The sequence below is a fragment of the Balaenoptera physalus genome, assembly GCF_965194825.1.
Source record: "Balaenoptera physalus genome assembly, chromosome: 4".
NCBI lineage: Eukaryota > Metazoa > Chordata > Mammalia > Artiodactyla > Balaenopteridae > Balaenoptera > Balaenoptera physalus.
The window spans coordinates 14,164,088-14,191,953 of NC_138891.1; the positions used below are offsets into that span (position 1 = coordinate 14,164,088).

The 27,866-nt window shown below is 34.8% G+C and overlaps 1 protein-coding gene across 14 annotated transcripts in view; it reads right to left on the reverse strand.

Moving 5' to 3' along the window:
- Positions 1 to 19: 19 nt before the first annotated feature.
- NPHP3 (nephrocystin 3) overlaps positions 20 to 27,866 on the reverse strand; it is a 42,702-nt gene continuing 14,855 nt past the window's right edge. For 5 of the 14 annotated variants that reach the window (XM_082459214.1, XM_082459224.1, XM_082459220.1 and 2 more), the window contains 19 exons: positions 25,941 to 26,044; positions 24,848 to 24,962; positions 24,448 to 24,591; positions 23,867 to 23,964; positions 22,702 to 22,804; positions 22,191 to 22,273; positions 20,638 to 20,776; positions 18,402 to 18,566; positions 11,704 to 11,798; positions 11,001 to 11,123; positions 9,421 to 9,610; positions 9,027 to 9,268; positions 7,949 to 8,024; positions 6,608 to 6,735; positions 5,483 to 5,723; positions 2,544 to 2,669; positions 1,845 to 1,960; positions 1,085 to 1,261; positions 20 to 683 (listed from right to left, as the gene is read on the reverse strand). In XM_082459214.1, coding sequence (XP_082315340.1) covers positions 635 to 683; positions 1,085 to 1,261; positions 1,845 to 1,960; positions 2,544 to 2,669; positions 5,483 to 5,723; positions 6,608 to 6,735; positions 7,949 to 8,024; positions 9,027 to 9,268; positions 9,421 to 9,610; positions 11,001 to 11,123; positions 11,704 to 11,798; positions 18,402 to 18,566; positions 20,638 to 20,776; positions 22,191 to 22,273; positions 22,702 to 22,804; positions 23,867 to 23,964; positions 24,448 to 24,591; positions 24,848 to 24,962; positions 25,941 to 26,044 — 2,514 coding nt within the window. In that variant the 3' untranslated portion in view covers positions 20 to 634. Of the gene's footprint in view, positions 898 to 1,084; positions 1,262 to 1,844; positions 1,961 to 2,543; positions 2,690 to 5,482; positions 5,724 to 6,607; positions 6,736 to 7,948; positions 8,025 to 9,026; positions 9,269 to 9,420; positions 9,611 to 11,000; positions 11,124 to 11,703; positions 11,799 to 18,401; positions 18,567 to 20,637; positions 22,059 to 22,190; positions 22,274 to 22,701; positions 22,805 to 23,866; positions 23,965 to 24,447; positions 24,592 to 24,847; positions 24,963 to 25,940; positions 26,045 to 27,866 lie in introns of those variants that run through there. The other 9 variants (XM_082459218.1, XM_082459217.1, XM_082459221.1 and 6 more) reach the window with 9 other exon arrangements.

Sequence of the window (27,866 nt, forward strand, 5' to 3'; positions counted from 1 at the left end):
ATCTAACAACATTGTTTCGAATGAAGTTAAAGACAACTAAGTGTTATTAGATCCATCTTACGGAAAAAAACAAATGAAACTTTTGGCCACCCCAATATAAACTGGAGTGGTAAAAAGAGAACTTGAAATTCCACTTTTATTCTAAAACAGTAAAATATGGTTATTACATCTTTCACCTTTACAATTAATACATGTTGGAATCTGACAAGTATTAATATTGAAGATTTTATTTATATATAAATACATAAATGGTATAAAACATTACCCCAAATTGGCAATATTTATAAAATCTATAAAAATATTTAATTTTCAGTATAAAATGGCCAACTAAGTTGAGTCCAAGATAAATGAAGAGATAGATTTAGGCCATTTAAGAAAGAAGGTCATGTCCATATTTTGGGAAAGGTCAAAGAATGCCAAAGAGCTTGACCTGTTACTGCATTAATGACTTCAGATTGTGCAGGTACATTCTACACAGTAAAAACAATATACAGTGTAGAGAGCACGGAAAGCAGAGGGGTTGGCCCAATCTGCTGAATGAAAAGGTAGAATAAAAAAAATGTAGCAGTCAGAGATTCCTATTACTAGTTCGTTTTACAGAAGACAATTCATACTTTCCGTCAACATTATCCCTTTACTCCTTGAAACTTTTCTTTGAGGTAGAGAACTGGGCCAGACTGCTGCTGAAAAGCAAGATGAGGAACGATGAGGCTAAAGTAACTTGAGAGAGGAGAAGAATCACGGAATTCTTGAACCCCTTGTCTTAGCTGCTTTGCCAGCTCTTGTAGAACAGAGACCAGTCTACTCTCCATGATCAACTCTTCACGTCATCTTAGGATTCTAATGTGTCTACATCCTTGGTTCCCACACAATAGGAAAATTAATTCTTTTAAACAACTAAAAACAATCATGACTCAAACTTCAATGTAGTCCAATACAATTTCATACAAATATCAGTTAAATCACACAAAAATAAGTTTTCTTAAAAACTATTTTTATAAGTTTTAAATTCTAATGTTCCAAATGTTTCTTAATTATTTTATCCTAAGTTGCATTTGCAATGAATTGCAGTTGCTGCTATTACCTTTGTCCTTGATGAAGGAAAACATTAGGAGAATGGGTTGTTTTTAAGCTAACCGTATCTCCACTTGATGAATGTCGGGAGGGAGCTTTTCCACCCAAAAGAGACGTTTCTGCTTCTTTTATTTCCATTGCCCTTCTGTATAGTTCAGCAGCTTTTTCGAAATCCCCTTCTTCATAGCTTTGAGACAAAAAAAATTCTCAAAATGAGAATATAACATTTTAACAATTCTAGATGACCTTATAGGATACAGAAAAACAAGTTGTGAATAATTGCTCATTTTTTCCAGTGCATTCATTCAGGCAGGCCAATAAAACAGAATACCCAAACTCTTCTCCTTTCTGTCTTGTGCTGTTAAGTGTCTCATAGGGGCACCATTAAGACTATGTTGTAATGGATGCAGTGAAACTGCTAAGGGAAGTTAGCATCCTGAGATAAACACAATGCAAAAATCAACATGTACTTAATGGTAAATCAGCTTTGAGGACAGCAAATTGCCCAGATTACCCTAGAACCAGTTAGATGCAAATGTAAACCGTCCTTCACTATTTGCCATGACACACTCCTCTACAAAATAGATCATGTCACCTTCATTCCACTCTGGATATTACTTCAGTATCTCTTGAAGTATATAGATCAACCCAAAACAACCCCTCCCACTACAAGAAAAAGCATATCAGCAATAAATATTTTGTGCTCTATGATGAGTCAAAGATGTTTTAAAAGGGATTTTGGCTGCATGAGGAAAGTGAAAAATTCTTACCTAAGCACAGCTAAATTTTTTAATGTTTCTCCAACTCGAGGATGCATCCGACCCAGGCTGTCCTCATAAATCTTTAATGCTCTTTCATATAACGGCAAGGCCTCAATGTGTTTTTTCTTATTAAAAAAGAAACAATGCTCACTTGAACACACTGCGTTTCTGAAATTACTATTAAGGTATTCTAGACTAAGCTGACCTACTTGGGTAAGCACTTTTAAAAAGTTAATATCCTCCTACAAGATGTGGATAAACAGATTAATTTAGGAATAATAATGGGAGAAGCAGTAAAATAAAAAGTCAGAAACTTCAGTTTTAGACTCGGCTTGGTAACCAATGACATTAATCCAATTATATAAGCACAAACCTGTTTTTGCCCACAGGGTACCATACCTGTTTTTCACTCATCACAGGCAAATGATAGAGCTTAAGAACAATATTAGATATAGAGATGTAGGGAGTCTCCAGAATTTAAAAAAACTAAGCCTATGCAATGAACTAAACACTCAGTGTTTTACACTAAGAGGAAGGGACTATCTTACAAATGTAACTTCAATAATTTCTCAAGTATTAAAGGGAGCATTAGTAGATAACTTTAAATGTCCTTTAATTATTTTTACTGTGCCATATCTAATACATGTTTACCTATATTTCATACATTAAAACCATTCACTTATAAAGAATTACAGTGTGGGAACTTACCATTTGGCTATAAAGAACAGCTAAGTTCACCAAGGCAGTAGCTACACTAGGGTGCTTTGGGCCAAAGGATTTCTGCCGGATTTCAACAGCCAGCTCATACAAAGGTACAGCTTTGTCAAGTTTCCCCTAAAAAACAAAAGTGAAATCTAACAAAAATATTAAAGCAATAAATACTTTCTGATCAGAGCTTGTTCCATAAATACAATTTTATATTAAAAAGTAATTTTGAGGAAAAAAGTTCAGAAGCATTTCCTCCCAGTTTAATGGTTAAGTTTATAGATAACTGACATCTAATAGAACATGTAACTACAGCTACACTGAATATGAAAACATTTTCTTTGATAACTCAGAAATTCCTTTAGTATCATCCATTATTACTATTTCTGATGAAGTAAAAAGTATGTTTGCTACTATACATAATTTAGAGATAGCATCAAAATAAAAACTTGTTTTCCACCAAATCCTTTCCAGATTATTCTAATTATTTCTTTTTTACTTGAAAGTTAGGCAGAAATAGCAAGTATGGATCCTTCGTACTAAAACATCAACTTCAGTACCAGGAGGACCAGCAAGGGTCCTACAAACAAAGTCTAAATACAGTCTAACTCTGTAACTGTGCTAAATGAAAGCAGACTTCTCTGCTTCTCTTTCTTCTTTTTTTGAGAGCAGCTATAAACACTCCAAATATCACTCAGGCTAGAACCCTATCGTAAAGAATGGTTACATTTCATTGCAAGCAAAGAAAAGAAAGAATGAAATTAAAATGGTCATTTAACCAGCTACAAGAGACTCCTCCTTCAGCCCTAACAATTGGGTGATTCGTTATGTTTCTGGTAGCTTAACACAGCAAACCTAATCCTGGTTGAATTTTAGAACTTCTGAAATGTAATAGAAGAATAAGTTCCAATTAGAGTGCTGACAAATGCATTTGTATTTAGAATGTATTTTTAAAAACTAAACCAGTTAAGTCTGAAATAATATTTTTATTTACTTTTTAAATTAATTTTTATTGGAGTATAGTTGCTTTACAATGTTGTGTTAGTTTCTGCTGTACAGCAAAGTGAATCAGTTATACATATACATATATCCCCTCTTTTTTAGACTTCCTTCCCATTTAGGTCACCACAGATCACTGAGTAGGGTTCCCTGTGCTAAACAGTAGGTTCTCATTAGTTACCTATTTTATACATAGTAGTGTATATATGTCAATCCCAATCTCCCAATTTGTCCCACCCTCCCCTTCCCCCCTTGGTAACTGTAAGTTTATTCTCTACATCTGTGCCTCTATTTCTGCTTTGCCAGTAAGTTCATCTGTACCATTTTTCTAGATTCCACATAAAAGCGGTATTATACGATATTTGTTTTTCTCTTTCCAACTTACTTCACTTGGTATGACAATCTCTAGGTCCATCCACATCTCTACAAATGGCACTATTTCATTCCTTTTTGTGGCTGAGTAATATTCCATTATATATATGTACCACATCTTCTTTACCCATTCCTCTGTCGACGGGCATTTAGGTTGCTTCCGTGTCCTGGCTACTGTAAATAGTGCTGCAATGAACATTGGGGTGCATGCCTCCTTTCGAATTATTGTTTGCTCTGGATATATGCCCAGGAGTGGGATTGCTGGGTCATATGGTAGTTGTATTTTTAGTTTTCTAAGGAACCTCCATACTGTTCTCCATAGTGGCTGTACCAATTTACATTCCCACCAACAGTGCAAGAGGGTTCCCTTTTCTCCACACCCTCTCCAGCATTTGTTGTTTGTAGACTTTTTGATGATGGCCATTCTGACCTGTGTGAGGTGATGCCTCATTGTAGTTTTGATATGCATTTCTCTAATAATTAGTGATGTTGAGCATCTTTTCATGTGTTTGTTGACCATCTGTATGTCTTCTTTGGAGAAATGTCTACTTAGGTCTTCTGTCCATTTTTTGATTGGGTTGTTTGTTTTTTTGATATTGAGCTGCATGAGCTATCTGTATATTTTGGAGATTAATCCCTTGTCATTTGCTTTGTTTGTAAATATTTTCTCCCATTCTGAGGGTTGTCTTTTTGTTTTGTTATGGTTTCCTTTGCTGTGCAAAAGCTTTTAAGTTTAATCAGGTCCCATTTGTTTATTTTTGTTTTTATTTTCATTAATCTAGGAGGTGGATCATAAAAGATCTTGCTGCAATTTATGTCAAAGAATGTTCTATGTTTTCCTCTAAGAGATTTATAGTGTCCGGCCTTACATTTAGGTCTTTAACCCATTTTGAGTTTATTTTTGTGTATGGTGTAAGGGAGTGTTCTAATTTCATTCTTTTACAGGTAGCTGTCCAGTTTTCCCAGCACCACTTACTGAAGAGGCTGTCTTTTCTCCATTGTATATTCTTGCCTCCTTTGTCATAGATTAGGTGACCATAGGTGTGTGGGTTTTTCTCTGGGCTTTGGATCCTGTTCCATTGATCTATATTTCTGTTTTTGTGCCAGTATCATACTGTCCTGATTACTGTAGCTTTGTAGTATAGTCTGAAGTCAGGGAGCCTGATTTCTCCAGCTCCAGTTTTCTTTCTCAAGATTGCTTTGGTTATTTGGGGTCCTTTGTGTCTCCATACAAATTGTAAAATTTTTGTTCTAATTCTGTGAAAATGCCATTGGTAATTTAACAGGGATTGCACTGAATCTGTAGATTGCTTTGGGTAGTATAGTCATTTTCACAATATTGATTCTTCCCATCCAAGTACATGGTATAGCTCTCCATCTGTTTGTGTCATCTTTGATGAAATAATATTTTTAAATGTTCTACTCAGTTACTTGTTGAAAAACTAAATCACTATGATTTAAAAGCTCATAGAAATAATCTATCCATCAGAAGATAAATTATTTTGCTAATAGCAATTATGGCTTAATTGGTATATTATAAAACACATGTAGGCATGCCAAGGATTACTTACCATTTTCTTATACAAGACTGCAAGATGCTTCACTGTATAAGCCAAAGAAGGGTGATCAGGAGCTAATGCTCGTCTCCGAATGTCTAAGGCTCTTTCATAAAGTTCTTCTGCTTTATCATACTGTTTCTTTTCATTGCATAGAGCCGCTAGATTATTCAAAGACTGGGCACAGTCAGGGTGATCTGGTCCTAGAACTCGCTCCCTCATCTCCAAGGAACGCTTCAGAAACTGGTCAGCTGTTCTATGAACAAAAGCCACAAATGGTTTAAACAATTTATTCTCTAGAAGTGAGAATCCCTAGCCATAGTTAGGTGGAGAACTGAAGCACTTTTATTCTTAAATCCAAGATAGTTAAAATGAAGGATTCAGCTCAAAATCCTCTCCCCCTCTTTCCCACCCCCTCATCTCTTCCTGCCCTTTTCCAAAAACTAAAAATGCTTTCCTGATAGTGTGAAAGCCTAAAGTATCTGGACGATTGTCTCAATCCTCCACTTCACTTCTAAAAGACAAACCCATAAATAGTTTCCAAAACAAATTTTTTATATCTTAAAAATTACTAGGCCAAACTCAAAACATTTTGGTATTCTTTCTTTCTCCCTTTGTAGTACTAAATACTTTTTAATAAAAGAACCCTTTGTGAAGTGGGCTAAATATTTGTTGTGTTTTTCTGGTATCCAAAGTGTCAAATTTGTTATATTTTTCTGACATACAAAGAAGTCCAAAAACACCTCTTTCTCATAAATATTAATGCCTTTGTGAGTCTTTATGCTCAAATAAACTGAAGAATAAAACTAGCAGCCACCTACATTCTTTAGTCCCAAGTTTGTTCTTATGTGAGATCTTATGTACAATATCTACACAAACTCACTTTTCATAAACGTATAAAACATACTAGGGAAGCTAGAGAATAACTTTTTAGTTACTAAAGAAACAATGTGAAAGGAAACAGTAAAGAAAATGTCATGGTCCTTGTTAAGTGTGGCCATGTTCATAACATATCATACATGAAATTTGGCATGGTTTCTATCAATTTTTTCTAGCTTAGCTTGATAGAAATGTAAAACAGCTTTGTATCTAAGAGACAAAATGGATACCTGTTTTCATTATTAACACCATGGTACTCACTCCAGGTTGTTCTGAAGATAGTAGAGCACACCCAGTTCATTGAGGGTCCGAGCATTGTCAGGTGTATCCTTACCTAACGTGAGCTCTTCTAACTGTAGGGCCCGTCTACGTAAAAGGGCAAATCCATACTGGAGCAAACACAAGAAATTCACAACAATCACCAAGTAAGTGCAATCTTTGATTCTGAAGCAATATACTCGGGTTCTGAAAAAACCCTTTCTCCTTTTTTTCCCTTTAAAGTAGATTACAATTACTTTAAGTATCATACTGAATTAATCTAATGATTTATGAAAATATATATACTTCCATGTAGCGTCACATTCTTAAATTCATTAAAAAACTATTTTGTGAAAATAATTATGAGATTATTTTAGCAAAATGAACTGAATCCCAAAGTGCTTCAAAAATATTAGGAAACAGAATTAATATGCATATACTTATTAACCTTATTACTAAACATTTAAATATCAGGTACTTAAAATTGCACATAGCACTTGCAACTAGAAGACAAGTAAGTCCTGGAGCTCAAATGTACAGCATAGCGAATATAAGCAAAAATACTGTATTAAAATCATCAAACTTGCTAAGAGACTAGAGCTTAATTATTCCCACCACAAAAAAGAAATGATAATTATGTGATGTGATAGAGGTGTTAGATAACACTATGGTAATAATCATATTATAATATATAAATGCATCAGATAAACATGTTGTACATCTTAAATTTATACAATGTTAGATGTCAAATATATTTCAATTTAAAAAATTGCACATAGCATTTTAAGTTAAAACAAACAAATATGCTATATTTAGATTTTATTAGCAGCTTAGAAAAATGAAAAATTTTTTGCACTCAAGGGTAATAATTTCTTGGCATTTGAATCTAACATAAAATGTTTACTAAATTTCTTTTATTCTGTTTTCCAACCCTTTAAAGAATTGAAACAACTTTTAAGTCCATCTTCTAAAATCTAACCTTTAAATGAACTGAATAGTTCTACTTTTTAAAAATTAAAAAAAAAATTCCCCAAATTTATTGAGATATAATTGACGTATAACATTGTGTAAGTTTAAAGTGTAAAACATGATATGTTTGTAGTGTAAAACGATTACCACAATACATAGTTCCACTTTTTAAAAGTCTACTAATTTGTACTTCTCAGTGATACTAATATTTAAACATGTATTATAAATAAGAAAATGTTAATCAGTACTTCCGTAGAAGTCACTTTAAAATCTAAAGTTCTTAAATATGTGAGGTTTATGCATCTACATTATGATATTCAGAGATGTTCTTTTCCTTTTCGTTCAAAACACAACACAAAAGAAATCTCTCATTACCAAGTTGCCTTTTCTCCTTGTAGCTTTCTGACGAATTTTAAAAGATTTTTTTCTAAAATGTTCAGCTTGTTCATATCTTAAAAAGAAAAAAAAAAGTCAAACGAAAGAAACATATGTCCAAAGTGTCATACTTCAGTGAAATGAAACCAACAGTGTAAAGTTTTTTTGGCTAATTAAATACAGCATTATTTCTAGAAGTGATAGTCATATGGAATTAAAAATCTTTAACAAAAACTTTCATAAAACAAAATCTAACAAAACAAATCTAGTCCTCCAAGTAGCTGACATTTAACTGTTTTTAACTGATTAAACTCATTTTGAATCTCTAAAGGGTGATCTAACTAAATGAAAACCCAAAACTTTAGTTTGCTATATCAGCTTCCACACAGGTTAATTTTTTGTCAAATAGAAATGTGAAAATCACACAAAATCTGTGTGAAATACTTCTAGAAGTTAAAAGAAAAAATTCCAATATGTATCACTTATGATTGAGCAAAACAAAGATTTCAGATAGAGGAAGAGATATCATTCAGAGGGCTTATTATACTAGGGATCAGCAAACTTCTTCTGTAAAGGGCTAGATAGTAAACATTTTAGGCTTTGTGGGTCCCGTGGTCACTGCTGCAACTACAAAACTGCTGTTGAAGCATGGAAGCAACCACAGACAATATGTAAATGAAAAAAATGTGGCTGTATTACACTACAACTCTACGTCCCAAACAGGGGACCTTCTGGACTTGGCATGTGGGCGACAGTTTGCTGCCCCCTGTATTAGTAGTACACTCAATATTACAGAGTTAGCGAAGAAGCCCGGTTTCAAACCCAACTATATGACTCCAAAGTCCACGCTCTATCCTTTGCACATCTTGAAATAGAGATGAATCTTGTAGTTCTACTTTTTTATTCACCCCCCAGACCAAGAATAATATTTGAACATGGTGGATTCAAAAGAATATAGGATAAGGAAAATATGGGACAAGGAAAAATACACAGCCACAAAACAAAGCCTCCCACACAAGTACATTAAGAACTGTAACTCCCTGTCATAAAACCAGAGGATTACCAATTGAAATCTTACTTATTTTGTTTCTGGTACAAAGTTGCAAGTGCTTCAAGTTCGCGAGCAATATGTGGATGGTCCGCACCATAGGCATTTTCTGAGATTTCCAATGCCTGTTTATATAGCTGTTCAGCATTGCCAAACTTCTTCCACTGCACGTACACACTGGCTAGTTGGTGGAGGGACTGAGCTACTCGTGGGTGATCTGGATCTAAAGCTGTTTCTCGAATTTCTAGAGACCTCTGCAAAGGCACCACAGCCTGGGGGAAGAAAAAGGTTAAAGGCCAATTAAAGTGAGTGAAATGCTGTAAGATCTGATTAGCACAACAAATAAAAGCTGCATTAACTCCTAGGAAGGAGAGAAGAGTAAACATGAAAACCCACACAGTCTCTAACTACCTGCTGAAGTTACCTGGCTGAGAAGGCCTAGATCCTTGAGAAATCGCCCCAGGGTTTCATAAAGGTCAGCTAAGCAAATCATGCTCTCCTCGCCTTCACAGTTTTTCTCATACTGCTTCAATGAATCAAAGTATTCTGCTGCCATGGCGCTTTTGTCTTTACCAACAAACTGCCAGTAACTCAGCAACTCAGCAAAGTGTCCTCTGTTGCAACAAATAACAGTAATTTAATGAAAAAGAAACTTTAAACCCCACTATTGAGTGAAGATGCCACAATTCATATCAAGCTATTGATAGTTTATTAGTAGGCTAGTCCAGTGTAGTGAAGTAAGGGTGTAGACTGGGACTGCCATCTGAGTCCACAGCAGCCTAGCTGTGTGCTCTCTTACACCTCATCATCCTCATCTGCAGAAGGGGCACACCGACACCACCTGCTTCAGGTGTTACTGTAAGGAGATTATGGCCTGTAGCAAGTACTCCATAGTGTTGGCTGCTACCATTAATATCATTATGGTTACTCACCGATGGAAACCTATCATAATCCTGTTTAGACATTTCATGATATGCAGTCAACTGCTGAGTTCACCCAAAAATTATTTTAAATGATAGAAATCAGAACAGAAGAAACTAATGAAACACAGGCAAACTGTCAGAATATCTGCTTTGTATTTTCATCAAGGAATTGAATGATAAAAGTAAGCTTATTCATCTGTTGATGGTATTAAGTAGGATGGGAGAGCTGGTAAACTAAAGGATGAATCTGATTTCAAATAAAATCATGAAAAACTGGGATGGAGATCAGAAATAATCTATAAGGTGTAACAAAGAAATTTGAGAGAGTTCACTAAGAAGCAAAACAAATTATGCATCTAAATTATGAGAAGTGAGTAAATTTCCAGGTGAGACAGAAAAACCCCGTCGTAGGGCTTAGAGGTCAGAAGGTTGTCTCATAAAAAGGTGGTTCTGCCAGAGGCAAATTCAAACACACCAGAAGAGACAATAAGACATTTATGAAGGACTTCCCTGGCGGTCCAGTGGTTAAGACTCGGTGCTTCCAACGCAGGGGGCATGGGTTCAATCCCTGGTCGGGGAAATAAGATCCCACATGCCATAGGGCAAAGACAAAAAGACAAAATAAAAACTTTAAAAAAAAAAGACATTTATGAAAAAGGGTAATCCTTTCTTTAAATTCTGACACCAGCCAGATCCTCTGTAGAGCCGAGTCTGTTTTGAAGGCTATACTATGAAATATTTGAATACCCTGAGAGGCAGACATCATGAACCGCCTCTCTGGGTGGTCTGGATTTAAACCTGCTTCAGTGAAAGATTAAGATACAAAGCTATCTCAAGAGCGTTCCAGGTCTGATTTTATGAAAACTCCAATACTCTATCTTTCTTGTTTACCTCTTGGAAAAAGTAGATGCTGTGGCAATTTGCAAATTGTATTAAAATTTCTCCCATACCGTTTTATACTTCAGTTACCACTGAAACTGGACTAATTTTTAAATGAAGAATGCCATTTTTCTTGGTTACACTGAACAACTGTTTAAATCTGTTTTTCTGGGAAAAGATGTCCTACAAATAAGTTTCTTACCTTTTATAGAGGTTTTGAGACACAAAGAGGTTAAGAAGGCAATCGTGCAGCTTCTGTTTACTTCCCTGCTGCTGGAATAGCCAAGGCAGTTCATCTGCACTCCTCCAAGTCACTCGGTCCTGACTATTAGAAGAGAAGGGACAACATTCAATAATACATTGCTACAATGAGATCACTTCAAAAGGCTACAGACAAATGCTAAAGGAGGAGAGAGACATTTGAGATATATCCCTGACTCTGAGTATAATCTAATGCAGAGAAAACTAGGTCAAAGTCAGAAACTTGACCAATCTAACTATGAAAATAAAGTGATATTCAGGACCACTGACCAAACTCTAAAGTTTATTTTCCTAAAATTGAACTATTAAAATAAAAATCAATAGACACAAATATACACACACAGATATAAACAGACACACACATATTTTTAAACTACTTAAACCATTTAACTAGAATAAAATAAAAATAATAAAATGATCCTGCATTGATATCACTTAAGTTTAAATCTTCAGCATAATATTAAAAGACTGACTTACATAATCATCTTTTGTTCTTTTGGCATTAACAGAATAGGAGAGGGCTTAACCTTTTAAAATCATAAGGAAATTTTTATACATTAAGTTACGCAAGAAAGAGAAATAAGGACACAGAGGTAGAGCGTGTTGCAGAAGCTACAGAAAAACAACATGGACATTTACAATACCTTAGCTGCATGGTGAAATAGTTGGTTAGCTTTTGCGTATATGAAGAAATAATGGTGGGACCTTCCATGTACTCTAGCCTCACTGTTTCCCAAGCCTATGGAGAAAAAGAAAAAACATTACAGTCTATTTTCTGTAAGTCACTGTACAATCTAACAATGAATTTGTATGTAAAAAGAAATTTACAATTATTTCAATTTTATAGTTGTATAATAGAAAGAGCATTAGAATACTTTAATATTTGGTATATATTTATGTGATAAACTGACATGAGAATTCCTGCAAGAACTCAAAATATAATTCAATTCAAACGTTTAGTGAATACATTAAAAATCTGAAATGTGTTTTGCAAAAGTACTAAAAAGAGCAAATTATATTTAAGTGATATACAATAAAGGAGAAAGATAAGCCTGTGAAATTACAAACATTCCACACCTGCATATATAACACAGCATACTCAAATGAAAGACTTCATTTACATTTGTTTACATGTATAAATCAACCATGGCATTGCAGATGATAAGAATTATATTGGTATTTCTGTGGTATGTGTTGTGATTTCTCCTCTTTCATTTCTTGTTTTGTTTATTTGGGTCTTCTCTCTTTTCTTCTTGGTGACTCTGGCCAGAGGTTTGCCAATGTTTTAAATTAATTAATTAATTAATTTTTATTTTTGGCTGCATTGGGTGTTCGTTGCTCCACGCAGGTTTTCTCTAGTTGTGGTGAGTGGGGGCTACTCTTCGTTGCGGTGCATGGGCTTCTCATTGTGGTGGCTTCTCTTGTTGCAGAGCACGGGTTCTAGGTGCACAGGCTTCAGAAGTTGTGGCACGTGGGCTCAGTAGTTATGGCTCATGGGCTCTAGAGTGCAGGCTCAGTCACTGTGGCACAGGGGTTTAGTTGTTCTGCGGCACGTGGGATCTCCCCGGACCAGGGCTTGAACCTGTGTCCCCTGCATTGGCAGGCGGATTCTTAACCACTGCGCCACCAGGGAAGTCCCGAGGTTTGTCAATTTTGTTTACTCTTTCAAAGAAGCAGTTCTTGGTATTATTGATTTTTTCTATTGTTTTAAAAATCTCTATTTATTTCCTCTCTGATCTTTATTATCTCCTTCCTTCTGCTGACTTTAGGTTTGTTTGTTCTATTTCTCATTCTTTTAGATGGTGGGTTAGGTTGTTTGAGATTTTTCTTATCTCTATGAACTTCCCTCTAAGAACTGCTTTTGCTGCATCCCATAAATTTTGTATGGTTGTGTTTTAATTGTCATTTGCCTCAAGGTATTTTTAAATTTCTTCTTTGATTTCATTATTGACCCACTGGTTTTTCCGTAGTATGTTGCTTAGTCTCCATGTAATTGTTTTTTTTTCTAGTTTCTTTTTCTGTGGTTGATTTCTAATTTCATGCCATTGTGGTCAGAAAAGATGCTTGAAATAATTTCTATACTTTTAAATTTGTTGAGACTTGTTTTGTGCCCTAGTATGTGGTCAATCCTAGAGAATGTTCCATGTGCACTTGAAAAGAATGTGTATTCTGCTTTATTTGGGATGTAATGTCTTGAAAATATCAACTAAGTCTAACTGTTCTATTGAATCATTTAGGATCTCTGTTGCCTTATTGATTTTCTGTCTCAAAGATCTGTCCATTGATGTGAGTAGGGTGTTAAAATCTCCTACCATTATTGTATTTCCATCAATTTCTCCCTTTATGTCTGTTAGTATTTATTTTATGTATTTGGGTGCTCCTATATTGGGTGCATATATGTTGATGAGTGTAATACCCTCTCCTTGTATTGATCCTTATATCATTATATAGTGTCCTTCTTTATCTTTCTTTATAGCCTTTGTTTTAAAGTCTATTTTGTCTGATATGAGTATTGCAATCCCCACTTTCTTGTCATTTCCATTTGCATGAAATATCTTTTTCCATCCCCTCACTTTCAATCTATGTGTGTCCTTTGCTCTAAAGTGGGTCTCTTGTAGGCAGCATATTGTCAGCTCTTGTTTTTTTCTCCAATCTGCCACTGTGTCTTTTGACTGGAGCATCTAGTCCATTGACAGCTGAGGTAATTATTGATAGATATGTATTTATTGCCATTTTAAACCTTGTTTTCCCATTGATTTTATATCTCTTCTTTGTCCCTTTCTTTTTCTTTTTGTTTTTCCTTTCATGGTTTGATGATTTTCTTTTGTATTATGCTTATGTTCTCTTCTTTTTGGTTTCTGTGAATCTATTGTATGTTTTTTATTTATGGTTACCCTGTTTTTCAAGTATGTTAACCCCTTCCTATACCTACTTGCCTTAGACTGGTAGTTACCTAGGCTCAAACACATTCTAGAAAAAAAATCTACATTTTCTTATGCTCTTCTCCCACATTTTATGATTTTGATGTCCTCTTTGATATCTTCATGTTTGTCCTTTTGCTATTCATTGTGGTTCATGTGTGATTCTGTGAATCATCACTTTCACAGAAATTTTTTTTTTTAATCTGTGTACTGGCTTATTTAAGTGATTTATTTTCCAATTGTGGTTTTCTCTTCCCTAGATTCTTACTTCTTTTCTATTTAGATAAGATCTTTCAATATTTCCTTTAGTATAGGTTTAGTTTTTGCTTGTCTGAAAAATTCTTTATCTCTCCTTCTATTCTAAATGATAATCTTGGTGGGTAGAATTTCCTAGGTTGCAGGTTTTTCCCTTTCAGAACTTTGAATATATCTTGTCACTCCCTTCTGGCCTGCAACACTCCTGTAGAGAAATCAGCTGATAGCCTTATGGGGGTTCCCTTGTAATCAACTCTTTGTTTTTCTCTTGCTGCCTTTAGAATCCTCTCTTTATGTTTAACTTTTGCCATTTTTATTATAATATGTCTCGGTGTAGGTCTGTTTGGGTTTATCTTGTTTGGGACCCTCTGTGCTTCCTGAACCTGGATATCTGTTTCCTTCTTTAGGTTTGGGAAGTTTTCAGCCATAATTTCTTCAAATACATTTTCAATCCCCTTTTCTCTTTCTTCTCCTTCTGGGATCCCTATTATGCATAGATTGGCATGCTTTATATTATCCCATAGGTCTCTTATATTGCTTTCATTTTTTTTTTCACTTGGCTTTCTGCCTACTGTTCTGATAGGGTAATTTCCATTATTCTATCTTCCAGATCACTTATTCATTCTTCTGCATTATTCATTCTGCTATTCATTGTCTTTAGCTCAGTTTTCATTTCAGCAAGTGAATTTTCTAATTTTTCTTGGCTCTTCCTTATAGTTTCTAGTTCCTTTTTACAGTAATCTGTATTTCTATCAATAGTCCTTCTTAATTCCTTCAGTATTTTCATTATCTCTTTTTTGAACTCAGTGTCTATTAGACTGAAGAGGTCTGTTTCATTGTTTGTTCTTTCAGAGGAATTCTCTTGATCTTTTAATTGGGAGTGGTTCCTCTGATTCATTTTACTTATATTTCTCTTGCTCTATGAGTTTAGGAGAAACAATTATCTACTGTGGTCTTGGAGGGCTATTTTTATATGGCAGCATCCCTGAGTAGGCTGTGTGTTACATGCCAACAAATTCAACAACCTAGAAGAAATGGACAACTTTCTAGAAACATACAACCCACTAAAACTGAATCAAGAAGAAATAGGTAACTTGAACAGACTGATAACTAGAAGTGAAATAGAATCTGTAATTTAAAAACTCCCTACAAACAAAAGTCCAGGGCCAGATGGCTTCACAGGGGAATTCTACTGAAAGTACAAGGAAGAACTTATACCTATCCTTCTCAAACTCTTCTAAAAGATTGAAGAGGAAGGAGCACTCCCAAAGACACTCTGTGAAGCCACCATCACCCTGATATGAAAACCAGACAAAGATACTACCAAAAAAGAAAATTACAGGTAGATATCTTTGATGAATATAGATGCAAAAATTCTCAACAAAGTATTAACAAACTGAATCCAACAACACATAAAAAAGATCATATACCACAATCAAGTTGGATTCATCCCAGCATCACAAGGATGGTTCAACATACGCAAATCAATCAATATGATACACCACATCAACAAAAGAAAAGACAAACATCACATGATCATCTCAATAGATGCAGAAAAAGCATTTGAGAAAATTCAATATCCAATCATGATTAAAACTCTTACCAAAGTGGGTATAGAGGGAACATATGTCAACATAATAAAAGCTATTTATGACAAACCAACAGCCAATATAATACTCAATGGTGAAAAGATAAAAGCTTTCCCGCTAAAATCTGGAAGAAGACAAGGATGACCACTCTCACCACTTCTCTTCAACATAGTATTGGAAGTCCTAGCCACAGAAGTCAGACAAGAAAAAAAGTAAAAGGTATTCAAATTGGTAGGGAAGAGTTAAAATTGTCATTATATGCAGATGACATGATACTACATATAGAAAACCTTAAAGACTCCAAACAAAAACTACTAGAACTGATGAACAAATTCAGTAAGGTAGCAGGATACAAGATTAACATACAGAAATCCATTGCATTTCTTTACACTAATAATGAAACATCAGAAAGGGAATGTAAAAAAAAAAAAAAACCAAAACAATCCTTTTTAAAATCACATCCAAAAAAATAAAATACAGAGGAATAAACCTGACCCAGGAGGTGAAAGACTTTTATGCTGAGAACTACAAAACATTAATAAAGGAAACTGAAGATGATTCAAAGAAATGGAAAGATATCTCATGCTCTTGGATTGGAAGAATTAATATTGTCAAAATGGCCATACTACCGAAAGCAATCTACAGATTTAATGTGATCCTTATCAAATTACCCATGACATTTTTCAAAGAACTAGAACAAGTAATCCTAAAATGTATATGGAACCATAAAAGACCCAGAATTGCCAAAGCAATCCTTAGGAAAAAGAACAAACCCTCCCAGACATCAGACAATACTACGAAGCTATAGCAATCAAAAGCATGGTATTGGCACAAAAACAGACATATGGATCATTGGAACAGAATAGAGAGCCCAGAAGCAAATCCAGACACCCACTGTCAATTAATCTTCAACAAAGGAGGCAAGAACATACAATGGGGAAAAGACAGTCTCTTCAGCAAGTGGTGTTGTAAAAGTTGGACAGCCACATGTAAGTCAGTGAAGTTAGAACACACCCACACACCATACACAAAAATAAACTCAAAATGGCTTAAAGATTTAAATATAAAAGACATGACACCATAAAACTCCTGGAAGAGAACATAGGCAAGACCTTCTTTGACATAAATCGTACCAATGTTTTCTTAGGTCAGTCTCCCAAGGCAATAGAAATAAAAGCAAAAATAAACAAACAGGACCTAATCAAACTTACAAGCTTCTGTACAGCAAAGAAAACCATAAAAAAACCAAAAAGACAACTTATAGACTGGGAGAAAATATTTGCTAATGATGCGACCAACAAGGGCTTAATTTCCAAAATATACAAACAGCTCATACAACTCAATAACAAAAAAACAAAAAACTGAATCAAAAAATGGGTGGAAGACCTAAATAGATATTTCTCCAAAGAAGACATACAGATAGCCAATAGGCACATGAAATTAGCTCATCATCGTTAATTATTAGAGAAATGCAAATCAAAACTACAATGAGGTACCACTTCACACGAGTCAGATGGCTGTCATTAAAAAGTCTACAAATAACAAATGCTGGAGAGGGTGTGGAGAAAAGGGAACCCTCCTACACTATTGGTGAGAATGTAAGTTGGTGCAGCTACTATGGAAAACAGTATGGAGGCTCCTTAAAAAACGAAAAATAGAATTATCATATGATCCAGCAATCTCACTCCTAGGCATATTTCTAGACAAAACTATAATTCAAAAAGATATATGCACCCTTATGTTCACAATAGCACTATTTACAATAGCCAAGACATGGAAAAAATCTAAATGTCCATTGACAGATGGACATTCATGAAAAAGAATGAAATAATGCCATTTGCAGCATGGATGGGCCTAGTGATTATCATACTAAGTGAAGTAAGTCAGAAAGAGAAAGACAAATACTGTATGTGGAATCTAAAATATGACAAAAATGAACATTTCTGTGAAACAGAAACAGATTCACAGACATAGAAAACAGATTTGTGGTTTCCAAGGGGAAGGGGGGTGGGGGAGGGAAGGATCGGGAGTTTGGTATTAGCAGATGCAAACTAGTATACGGAAAAAAAAAGTTATATTAGTCATTATTTACTATGTGCTAGACATCATGCCTAGGACCTCATCAGGATCAATTAATTATTCACCACCTCAATTAATTATCTTTACAACCCCTGAGGTAAGCTGCAAACATCTGCCCAAGGCTCAGAGAACTTGCCCAAGGTTACATTAAGCTGTGAAGAGCTGGGCTGTGAATTGAGGCAGAGTGACTTACAGAGCCAAAGTTCTTAAAACATATATAATATACCAGCAATTCAATGAAACATAAAATTGAAAAAACTACCTTTTAAAGTAATAGCCATTTCACAAAGGTACTTACTTCATAAGAATAATATTAGCCAAATTTTGTGTCTAACCTAAAATCACTGGAAAACATTTTTGTAATGCCAAATTTGAGATTTCAATTTTGTCTTGTAATTGAAATATTTGAAATGATGTGGTATTATATAGCATAATACATATGCGATGATATGTGGACATTTCAATAAGTGAAAAAAACCTTATTAAGATAACATTTACCTGTAGATGTTGAAACTTGAGCAAACCACAACCATAAGTCAACAAACACATTTTGTGTAAACTGTGAATAAGGGAGGTCAAGACAGCCCAGGACAGCTCAGGATAGAGTTCCATCAATTCTGATTCACTCACACCATTGTGACTAACATTTACAAGGCAGAGAATCTAGGTAGAAAAACGAATTAACAATGATTATAAAGCACCTCTATTAGTAACTAACAGCCATTAAAATTTCCACAATTCTTTTAAACTTTAACTTATTTGAATTTATCATTCAAGTGATTTAATAAAACAAGAAACAGATTTCTTAAAATAAAACACACTTTCCAAAAGGCACTAATAAGATAGTGTACATATAAAGTCTAGCACACCAAAGATAACACACATATAGAAAAAGTTTAGTGAAAATTAAAACTGCAGGAAATGTATTATTAAAACTAATGACAAAGTTCTGATTCTGGGAAGATGGTGGAAGAAAACAGTTCTCCTACTACAAATGCCTGTTAATGTCAGATAACACGTAACAAAACATTTCCAAAAGTACAGCTGAACCTGCAGAAAAGAAAGGGAAATCCCCCAAGTATCCCAAATAAATAGGAAACTGAAAATTAGAGGGCTAAGTGCTGGAGCTGCCGTCCCTGGGTGAAGTGGGGAGAGAGGATAAGCAGCAGTCCCGTAATTTAGCTTGGGTTTTCACACCCACAGTCAGGATGGAAGGGGAGCCTTTAAGCTCTGTGAAGCAAGGAGCTGGAACTATGATAGAATGCTTGCCAACACAGGGACCTTTCAAAGGCTGTCCCTAGTGACGGAGTGCCTGAGGGAAACAGCCAACAGACAGAAGACTGTGGGCTTAGAGGCAGAATGAAAAGTCAAACCCAGGGGAACCCCCAACCTGAGAAATCGACATAAAAATGGATCCAGGTTAAAACTATAAGAGTTCTGCAAGGTTGCTAGTAAATTTCCAAAAATTAAATTGAATAACCAGCAACAAACAATTGTAAAATGCTATTTTAACTACAGAAACAAATTTTGTCCTTAGAAACAAATTTTAACAAAAGATGTTTAAGACTTTTATGGGGAAAAAGATAAAATGTTATTGAAAATCGTCATTCAAGAAGATGACTAAATAAATGGAGAGCTATTTAGCTTTCCATGAAGAAGACTTACACGATAATTTCCCCCAACTTAGCCTCTAAATCCAATGCAACTACAATTAAAATTGCATATTGAGTTTCCATGGCACTTGCTGAGCCAATTCTAAAAATACATGTGGGAAATGAGCCAAGACAACTGTGGAAAATATTAAGAGGGGGTTTGCCTAACCAAATATCAAAGCTTACTTTAAAGTTCTAATAGTTAAGACAGTGGTATTGACAAGGAATAGTAAATTGGAACAGAAGAGCCTAGAAACAGACTCATGATTATATGTGAGCTTGATACTTGACAGATGGCATTCCAAATCAGTAGAAAAGATGTATTAAATAAAATGAACAATTAACTAGCTGTATTTTAAAAGATTGAGAAGTAGGCTCCTGGGAATTCCCTGCCGTGGCCCAGGTTCAATCCCTGGTTGGGGAATTAAGATCCCGCAAGTCGTATAGCCAAAAAAAAAAAAAAAAAAGAAGTAGATTCCTTCCTCACACAATAAATAAAAATATATCATATGAGTTAAGGACTCACACATGAAGAACAAAATTATAAAATATTTTGAAGGGAAAAAAATATAAGAATACTTTTATGATAGCAAAGGATTAAAAAAAATAAGATACAACAGGCATAAGCCATGAAAGAAACTGTTGATAAATCTGACTTCATTAAAATAAAACTTTGTATAATGACACCATAAAGTTAAAAGGCAAGAACAGGAAAAAGACACTGATTTGCAAACTCTATAACAAAGGATTTGTATTCAATATGTAGAACATTTAAAAACTCCTAACAGATCAACAAGAAAAAGTCAACTCCGTTAAAAATTGAGTAAAGGACTTGAACAAGCAATTCACCTAAGAGGAAACAAGAATAACCAAGAAGCATGAAAAGATAAAAAATCTCCATGATAATCAGGAAAATGCAAATTCCCTGAGATATCACTTCTGGCCACAGCACACTATGGTAGTGGGTATAGTATATGCTCGAAACATATTTAGCATTACAAGGATTTACTGTTTACTTCAATTCACACACAAATACAAACAAGGCAAAATAATCTTCCCTTTATTAGTTTATTACACTTTACCTGTTTCATTAGTTCTTTATCCGTATCATTTGTCATGGACTCCTGGATAGATCGAAGAACAAGTCTATATAATGAAACAGTATCTTGACACTGGAAACACTGAAGAAGGATTTTATCTAAATTGCCTGCTCTCCCAGCACTGTTGGAATTGAGAACAGATTTAATTTCTTACAGTCTGCCAACATCTGTGAAAAATTTGGGGTAAATAAAAACAATGCTCTATTTTACCTCTATGTTTTGTACTGTTTAACTGATAACAACAGGAATTCAATAAAACATGACACAGGAAAACATTAGTTTTATGGGGTTGCTAGAGTCATCACAGTTATTTTAGTGTATTACCATTTAATTCAATTCAATAAACATATGCTGGGACTTAACTATGTGTCAAGTAATTACTATACATTATGGAACATAAAAATGAGTGAGACATGGTTCTTATCACCTAGAGGCCTGCCGCCTACATACAGGAAGCAGGAAAATAATTATAAATAAGTATTATTAGTTAGCCATGCAAATTAAATTAAAAAAAATAGAACCAGAATTTGGAAAACATCAGGCTAAAGAAAATCAGTAAATGGGGTTTATTTTAAAATATTACACAATATTTACCAGTAGTTTCTTTTTTAAATATAAAGATATGCAAAGAATAGGGAAAAACAAAAAAATGGTTCCACAGTCCCTCTTAAAAGAGATAATTTCAATAACTATTATGAAATGCATGACTCTTGAACTGTACTTATGCAAGCCACTGATGTTCACAGACGTACCGCCACAACTCTGGGGACAGAGAAAATATCATGGACAATTCAAAGTTTCAGAAGATTTTTTTTGTTTCAAATTTGGTGCTTCAGGTGAGAATGTGGAATTAAGAGACAAGAGTACTAGATTTAGTGTCTAGAATATGAGTTGTGCTAGGATTACAACCTACTGTGATGAATACCAAAACAAGTGTTGATCTTTTTTACCTCTGGTTGTGAACAGACAAACTAGGTGAGGCTGTACTGATGAAGAAGTAAAAGTAGTAAAATTCTCTACTGCTTATCTAAAGGCAAATTATGAATGGATTTCTAAAATAGAAGACCTATTGTAAGATGAAAGGTTTATCAGGACGTGGGAACAGAGACAATTAAAAATTCCTACCTACATACCTACCTACTGATAGTGAAAGACACCTGAAATAACATTTTTATGCCTCAGTTGTCTCCTCACTTTCTCAGAGCTAGGGGCCTCAAGGAGGCGACAATGAGCACTCCTGGGTGGGCCCCAAATTGAGACCAAAGATGGCCTTCTTTTGCAACCTCCAGTCAGGAGAAAGTTATTGTGATGAAAACCAGACAGATATATCCAACAAGGTCTGATATTCAAGGACTAGCAGCAATCTTCAGTCATAAGTCACATTCTCACGGTTGTTAGTATCACTGTTAGAATAAACAGAATCTTAGTGGCCCAAGAGATTGTCATAATGATCAGTTTTCAGTTTCACACGGTGAAGAAGCGTTCTGCAGCAAACATAAACATGCTGAAGATGACATAAAATAACCACCACTTACCACGCAATCATTTTGCCGAAAAGAGTGACATAAAGGGCATTGCAGGTTGTAGCAGAACGACAGTGTCGTTCTAGCTTCTTCTCCTGCACCAGTTTACCAAAAAACAAAACAGAAATACAAAACCACCCTGGAATTAAGCGGTCTTTACAACCAAGCCATCAACAAATATCCCTGCAGAAATAACACGGTTCCTGCCACCTCATCAGCGGCATCACTGCCGTGTGGTACTGGACCACAGATGCCATCAACATGCAAATGCTTTTTTGCTTTTAAAATACTGCTTAATATAATATAGTAAAGTAAACCTTAAGACCAAAGTCTTTTTTATTGCTTCTTCTATATCTGTTATTAGTTTAAGAGTAAATGCATTTAAGAAGGTAATTATTACTAAGTTCCAATTTTCCTTAAAACCATATAGAGTACGTATATTGAATTTTAAGTCTCATATAAGGTGTTTTTAGAAGGAAAGCTATAGAGAGTAAAAGAAAGCAGCAAAATTAAAAATACTTACCTGCTCTTTACTCAATTTAATGTCTACAGAGTGGCATTCTGCGATTATAATAGATTTTGCATCTTTCGGATTTAAAGGGTCAAGATGAAGTGTAGGCCACAACCTTTTATTTAAAGAAAAGAAAAATGAAATTCTCTTTTAATAATACAACAAAGCTGTAATCTACCCACAAGACAAGTCAAAGTCTATTACAAGAATTAAATTTTTATACTGCCTTCATAAAATAAAAAAATTAATCTGTTAATCATATTAAGTAATATTATTTCATTTTTTAGCAATTAATCACAACAAACACTGTTATAAATAGCTTATACACGAAGTGTATAACATTTCCAGTTCTATGTTCTATACCATCAGTAAAACAACATAGGTATTAGTGCCTGTGAGGAATAGTATCAGACAGTCTTCGTCCACAGATTACTTGTAATCCAATTAGAATTTACACCCTACAACATCCATTCTCAATGGGGTGGTGAAAATTGTTTGTTGGGGAGGGGAAATCTTACTCTCTTTATGCATAAAGCACAAATATACACACATATCTGTTTATATTCATGAATCGATATATGATGTATGTACAGTATTAACATTTCTTGGCAGGTGATTAGGAAGAAAATCACTAAAGGGCTCCTAGGGTGGGGAGGCAAAAATAGGTCAAGAAACACTGCCTTACAGAACTCAGCCACTGCATCCCTTTTTGAGGACTGTTAAGGTGAGCTTGCATTTCAGGACCACAGGTCTCTGGTCTATTTTTCCTAGCCCGGCCTTCCCCGTTTTCCTCACCCATAAATTTAACTGCCTACTAGACATCACCAATTGGAGCTACAATCGGCAACTCAAACAAACCATGTCCAAAGACAAAAGTCATGACCTTTGCTCCACAAACCTGCCCATCCTTTGTGTTTCCCATCTCAGTTCATGGAACCACAGTTTACTTAATTTCTCAAGCCAGAAACCTGGGAGCTATCCTAGCTTTCTTCCTCACATCTCTGATCTAACCTCCCACCAAATCCTATAGATTGCATCCTTTCCTTGAATTTGTCCACTTCTCCCCATTCTCACTGACATCATATGAAAAATATGAGAAATACACATATCAAAAACCTTTCTTTGTTTATACTTTAAAAATTTCATGTAATCTGAAAGAATTAAATTTAGCACTTACCTCCATGCTGGAGGGCATGTTTCCACATTCACAGAAACAATTACTCTTACATTCACTGGCAGTGGATCTATCAGCCATTTCATGTGTTTTTCAACTTGCTTAAAAATATAAAAACAAAATTCCATCTATTAATTCAAAATATTTCAAAAGCAACCCAATAACAGCTCCCCAAGTAAAATGAAACTCTCATTAAATTTCTCATTATTATTAAGGATAAAATCTTATTTTTTGGATGATTTATCTCAGAATATTAGAAGGACAAGTGGCAAAACACTACTATCACTGATCTGAATTCTGGGCATGTAAGGAAATGTCAAGGCCCTAAAACCATGTCAAAATGAACAATATTTGCTAATTGTGAAAATACAGTTGGTCCTTCCCAATAAGATACTAGCATCTACTGGCATATATATATATATTTTTTTATCCACATGCTTCCTCTCTAGAAATTAAGCAGAAATAAAAGAAACAACATCAACATTTTCTTCTCACAAACATATGATTTAAATGTCTGCTATAGTCACTACTAATATTTTTGTCTCTTTCTGAGTATATCAATAGGTTACAAAGTGAAAACATACCTGAATTTGATCTATAGAATCAATAATGATGATGATGCTGCCTTGATGACGGGCAGAGAGTTTTTCCAGCCAATGTGGAAATTCTTCCAGAAGCTTAGCAGGATCCAGTGTCAGAGCAGATACTGACCAAGAATGTTGCATCAACTACAAGGTGAGAACACATGCAAATTAAAGTAGCTACACTGTATCACAACTGGTGAGAAGTATTTCTGTCTCTGCATTTTAAGCCAAAATTGTCACCAAAAGGACCCAACTGCATTGAGTACAATTTTTAACCTTATACAAAACCAAAACAAATGTGTAATACTGAAAATTGGTTTATCATCAGGTACTCAGGCCTGACAACTTCTGAATCTAAATAAAAATTCTGATAACTCCAAAAGACGGTATATTTTTCTACCTTTAGAGTCAGTCGTTTAATAATCAAGGAAGACTCTGAGCTGGTTGACATGGGCCTCCCCACAAAATGAGAAAGAATTAGTGTGTTAGGGGAATTCTTCTGTTGTAACTGGATCCTGAAAGAAAAAGACCTTTTATAAGACTGATGAAGCTCCTTTACGGTCAACAAAAAAAGAATTCACAATGCACTAAGCATCAAATGCTACCTGTTAGTAATTACATGGTCAGTCAATTTTGAATTAATATGGGAAACTTCCATTTTTACACCACTTTTAGATTCTTTTAAATAAACCATTAAAAATTATAGCTTCATTTTAATTACAAATTGGTGTTACTAACGTAAACCAAAACACTATACATTTGAGGTTAAAGTATTAGTAAAATGAGCATTAACCTTTAATTACAAGTATGTTATTAAAGGAAAAAGGAAGTTTCTTTGTTAAGTATAAAAATAGTATTTCCAAACATAACTCTGAATAAAAGGGCAATAAAAAGGAAACAACACACACTAACTCCTCAATGTAAATAATAACTATGCGTGAAAGAAAATGGTCTTAACCACTTGTTTTTCAATAATATGATGAACTAAAATAAAACTAAGAGTTTATTAGCTTATATGAACCTTAGTCCATAATTTGAAGAACTAGTTTGCATTCGCAGTAAAGATTATCCTTTATTTTGATATTCTTTATGATTTATTCTACTCTAAATAGTCAGTCTTTGTCTTGTTTCAAATATTTAAAATCCCAATGAAACTTTTAAGACAAAGCCAGTAATTGAAAATAAAGGCACATGCCCTCTATAATTCACCTAACTCCATGCCACAGTGACCACTCCCTTAGCTCTGACCTACATAATTTATGTACACAATCACAAATGCTCACATTTCCTATTCCTTTCTCATTCTGTATCTTCTCTCTAACTTTCAAATTGTATCTATCTCAGGGCATGAGTCTGTTATATTACTCCTTTTGCTTTTTTAATGTTCAGTACAGGCCCTGCAGCAAGGTAGACATTCAATAATTCATTTTGTTGAACGAGTTCAGTAATTCAAATGATGACAACGATAACAATTTAATTGCACTGAATCATACCACTTTGATAAAAGAAGGGACTTTCCAGAGCCTGGTCCTCCAGATACAAGAAGGGGTGGAATTGGTGCTGCTGCTGCCACTAGATCATTAAGGCGTTGGTAATACTAGAAATAAAAATGAATTTAAATTGTGAAGAAGAACATGCCTCTTAGAATACTAAATAGAGTCAATTTCTGATTATCCTCTGAAATCAGTGGAGAAAAGCTGCATGAAAAAATGAAATCTACTTTTAATCAATAGCACCCTCATAATTGCTTATTTTTATGGCCAGTTAAATATGTCCAAAGTAGTAAACTAAGAATGGGCCCCAATTTCTCCTACCAGAGTATTAATGGATGAGGGGCAACCTTTCAGATCCCCATGGGGCTTTGCACCATTCAGATGTCCTGCAAAACGCTGCAGGGAGACTACTGCATTACCTTAAGTTCCTGAACCATGGAAAGTACCACAGATGGCCTTGAGGGCACCAGCAGGCATCCTACATCTCCTGGTCAGAAGAACACCTGTCCTGGAGACCATCTCAGTTTCCAGAGAAACAAGAGGGGGTCTTGTCTGGGGTCTTGGAGTCTCCCAACATGCTACTGAGAACCAAGCTAGGACACCTGAGATCTTTCTGAAACTGCATGTGTTCCATGCAAAGTCCAAGAACTCCTATTTCCTAGGCTTTCCCCAGATAGGAAAACCTCGTTCAGAGCTGAAAAGGACACACTCAGAAAACTGAAATATCTCAGTCGTTATAAAGGAGTTTCCAAAGTCATCTTGGGGGTTAGGATGTTTATTAAGTGTACCAGTGGTCTAAATGATAGCTGATGAGGAATCAAAAGAATGTGTAATAAATAAGTAGTTTATGCGAGCTTTAGGGTAGCAGAAATTTCCAGCAACTACAATAAGTAATTACTTGGTATAGTTTTTCAATCAATTTTTCTGTTTGTCATATCATATTCCCCAGGAACTCAAATATTTCTCATAGAAATGATACTTCTCAAGAAGAAAAGGGCTTAATTGATTTATGACCTTGTAAATCTTAACAATTTAGTTCATGGTCCCAACTAAAGCCCATTTATAGACCCATGTTTCCCACATTAAGACCCCTTGCCATAGAAGAAAGCATAGGATTTGGAGCCAGAAGACCTAGGTTAAAATCTCACATCTGCAATCTACACCCTGTATGCTCTTAGGCAAACTATAATCTGGACTTTAGGTTCTTCATTTATATAATAAAATAGTGATAGCAATGCCTCTCTTATAAAATGACAACAATTTAACATTTACCATATGCCAGGTACCGTGCCAAGTGCTTTATGTGCATGACCTGATTTAGTCCCCCAAACAACCGTGTGAGACAGGTGTTATTAGTTACCCTCATTTTACAGACAAGAAAGTCAAAGTTTAGAGCTAAGTAACTTGATCAAAATCCATAGTGAGGAAATGGTGGAACCAGGACATAAACACTGAGAGTCTAAATTATGAAAGTCATTAAAAATCCTATAAAAATACAGCTGTTAGTGACAGCTACTGTAATATCTTTAAGATATTAGTTCTTATATTAATTTTTAAATATTATTAAGTATTTTTGAACTTGAACACAGATTCTTTGTGCACTTCTAGTTTTGTTTATTTGCTTAGATATTTAAGGATGCTGAAGGACTGACCTGCCTACTGCATTAACTACTCTGCTTTGTTTTCTGAATGTTTGATATTTTGATTCCTCCAAGAATTGGAACAATAGAGAGCCTTACTATTTTCATCAAGTTTCCTAGGTATCCTAAACTTGGTCTGGTGAATTGCAGATGGTAGCATAATAAACATGTAGTTGATAAATCCTAATCTGTAACTAAACATGTTTGATATTCATAAGTATATTTGAATCTCACACATCTTTCATATGATACAAACCTAAGCACATGTCTCAACATGGATAATTAA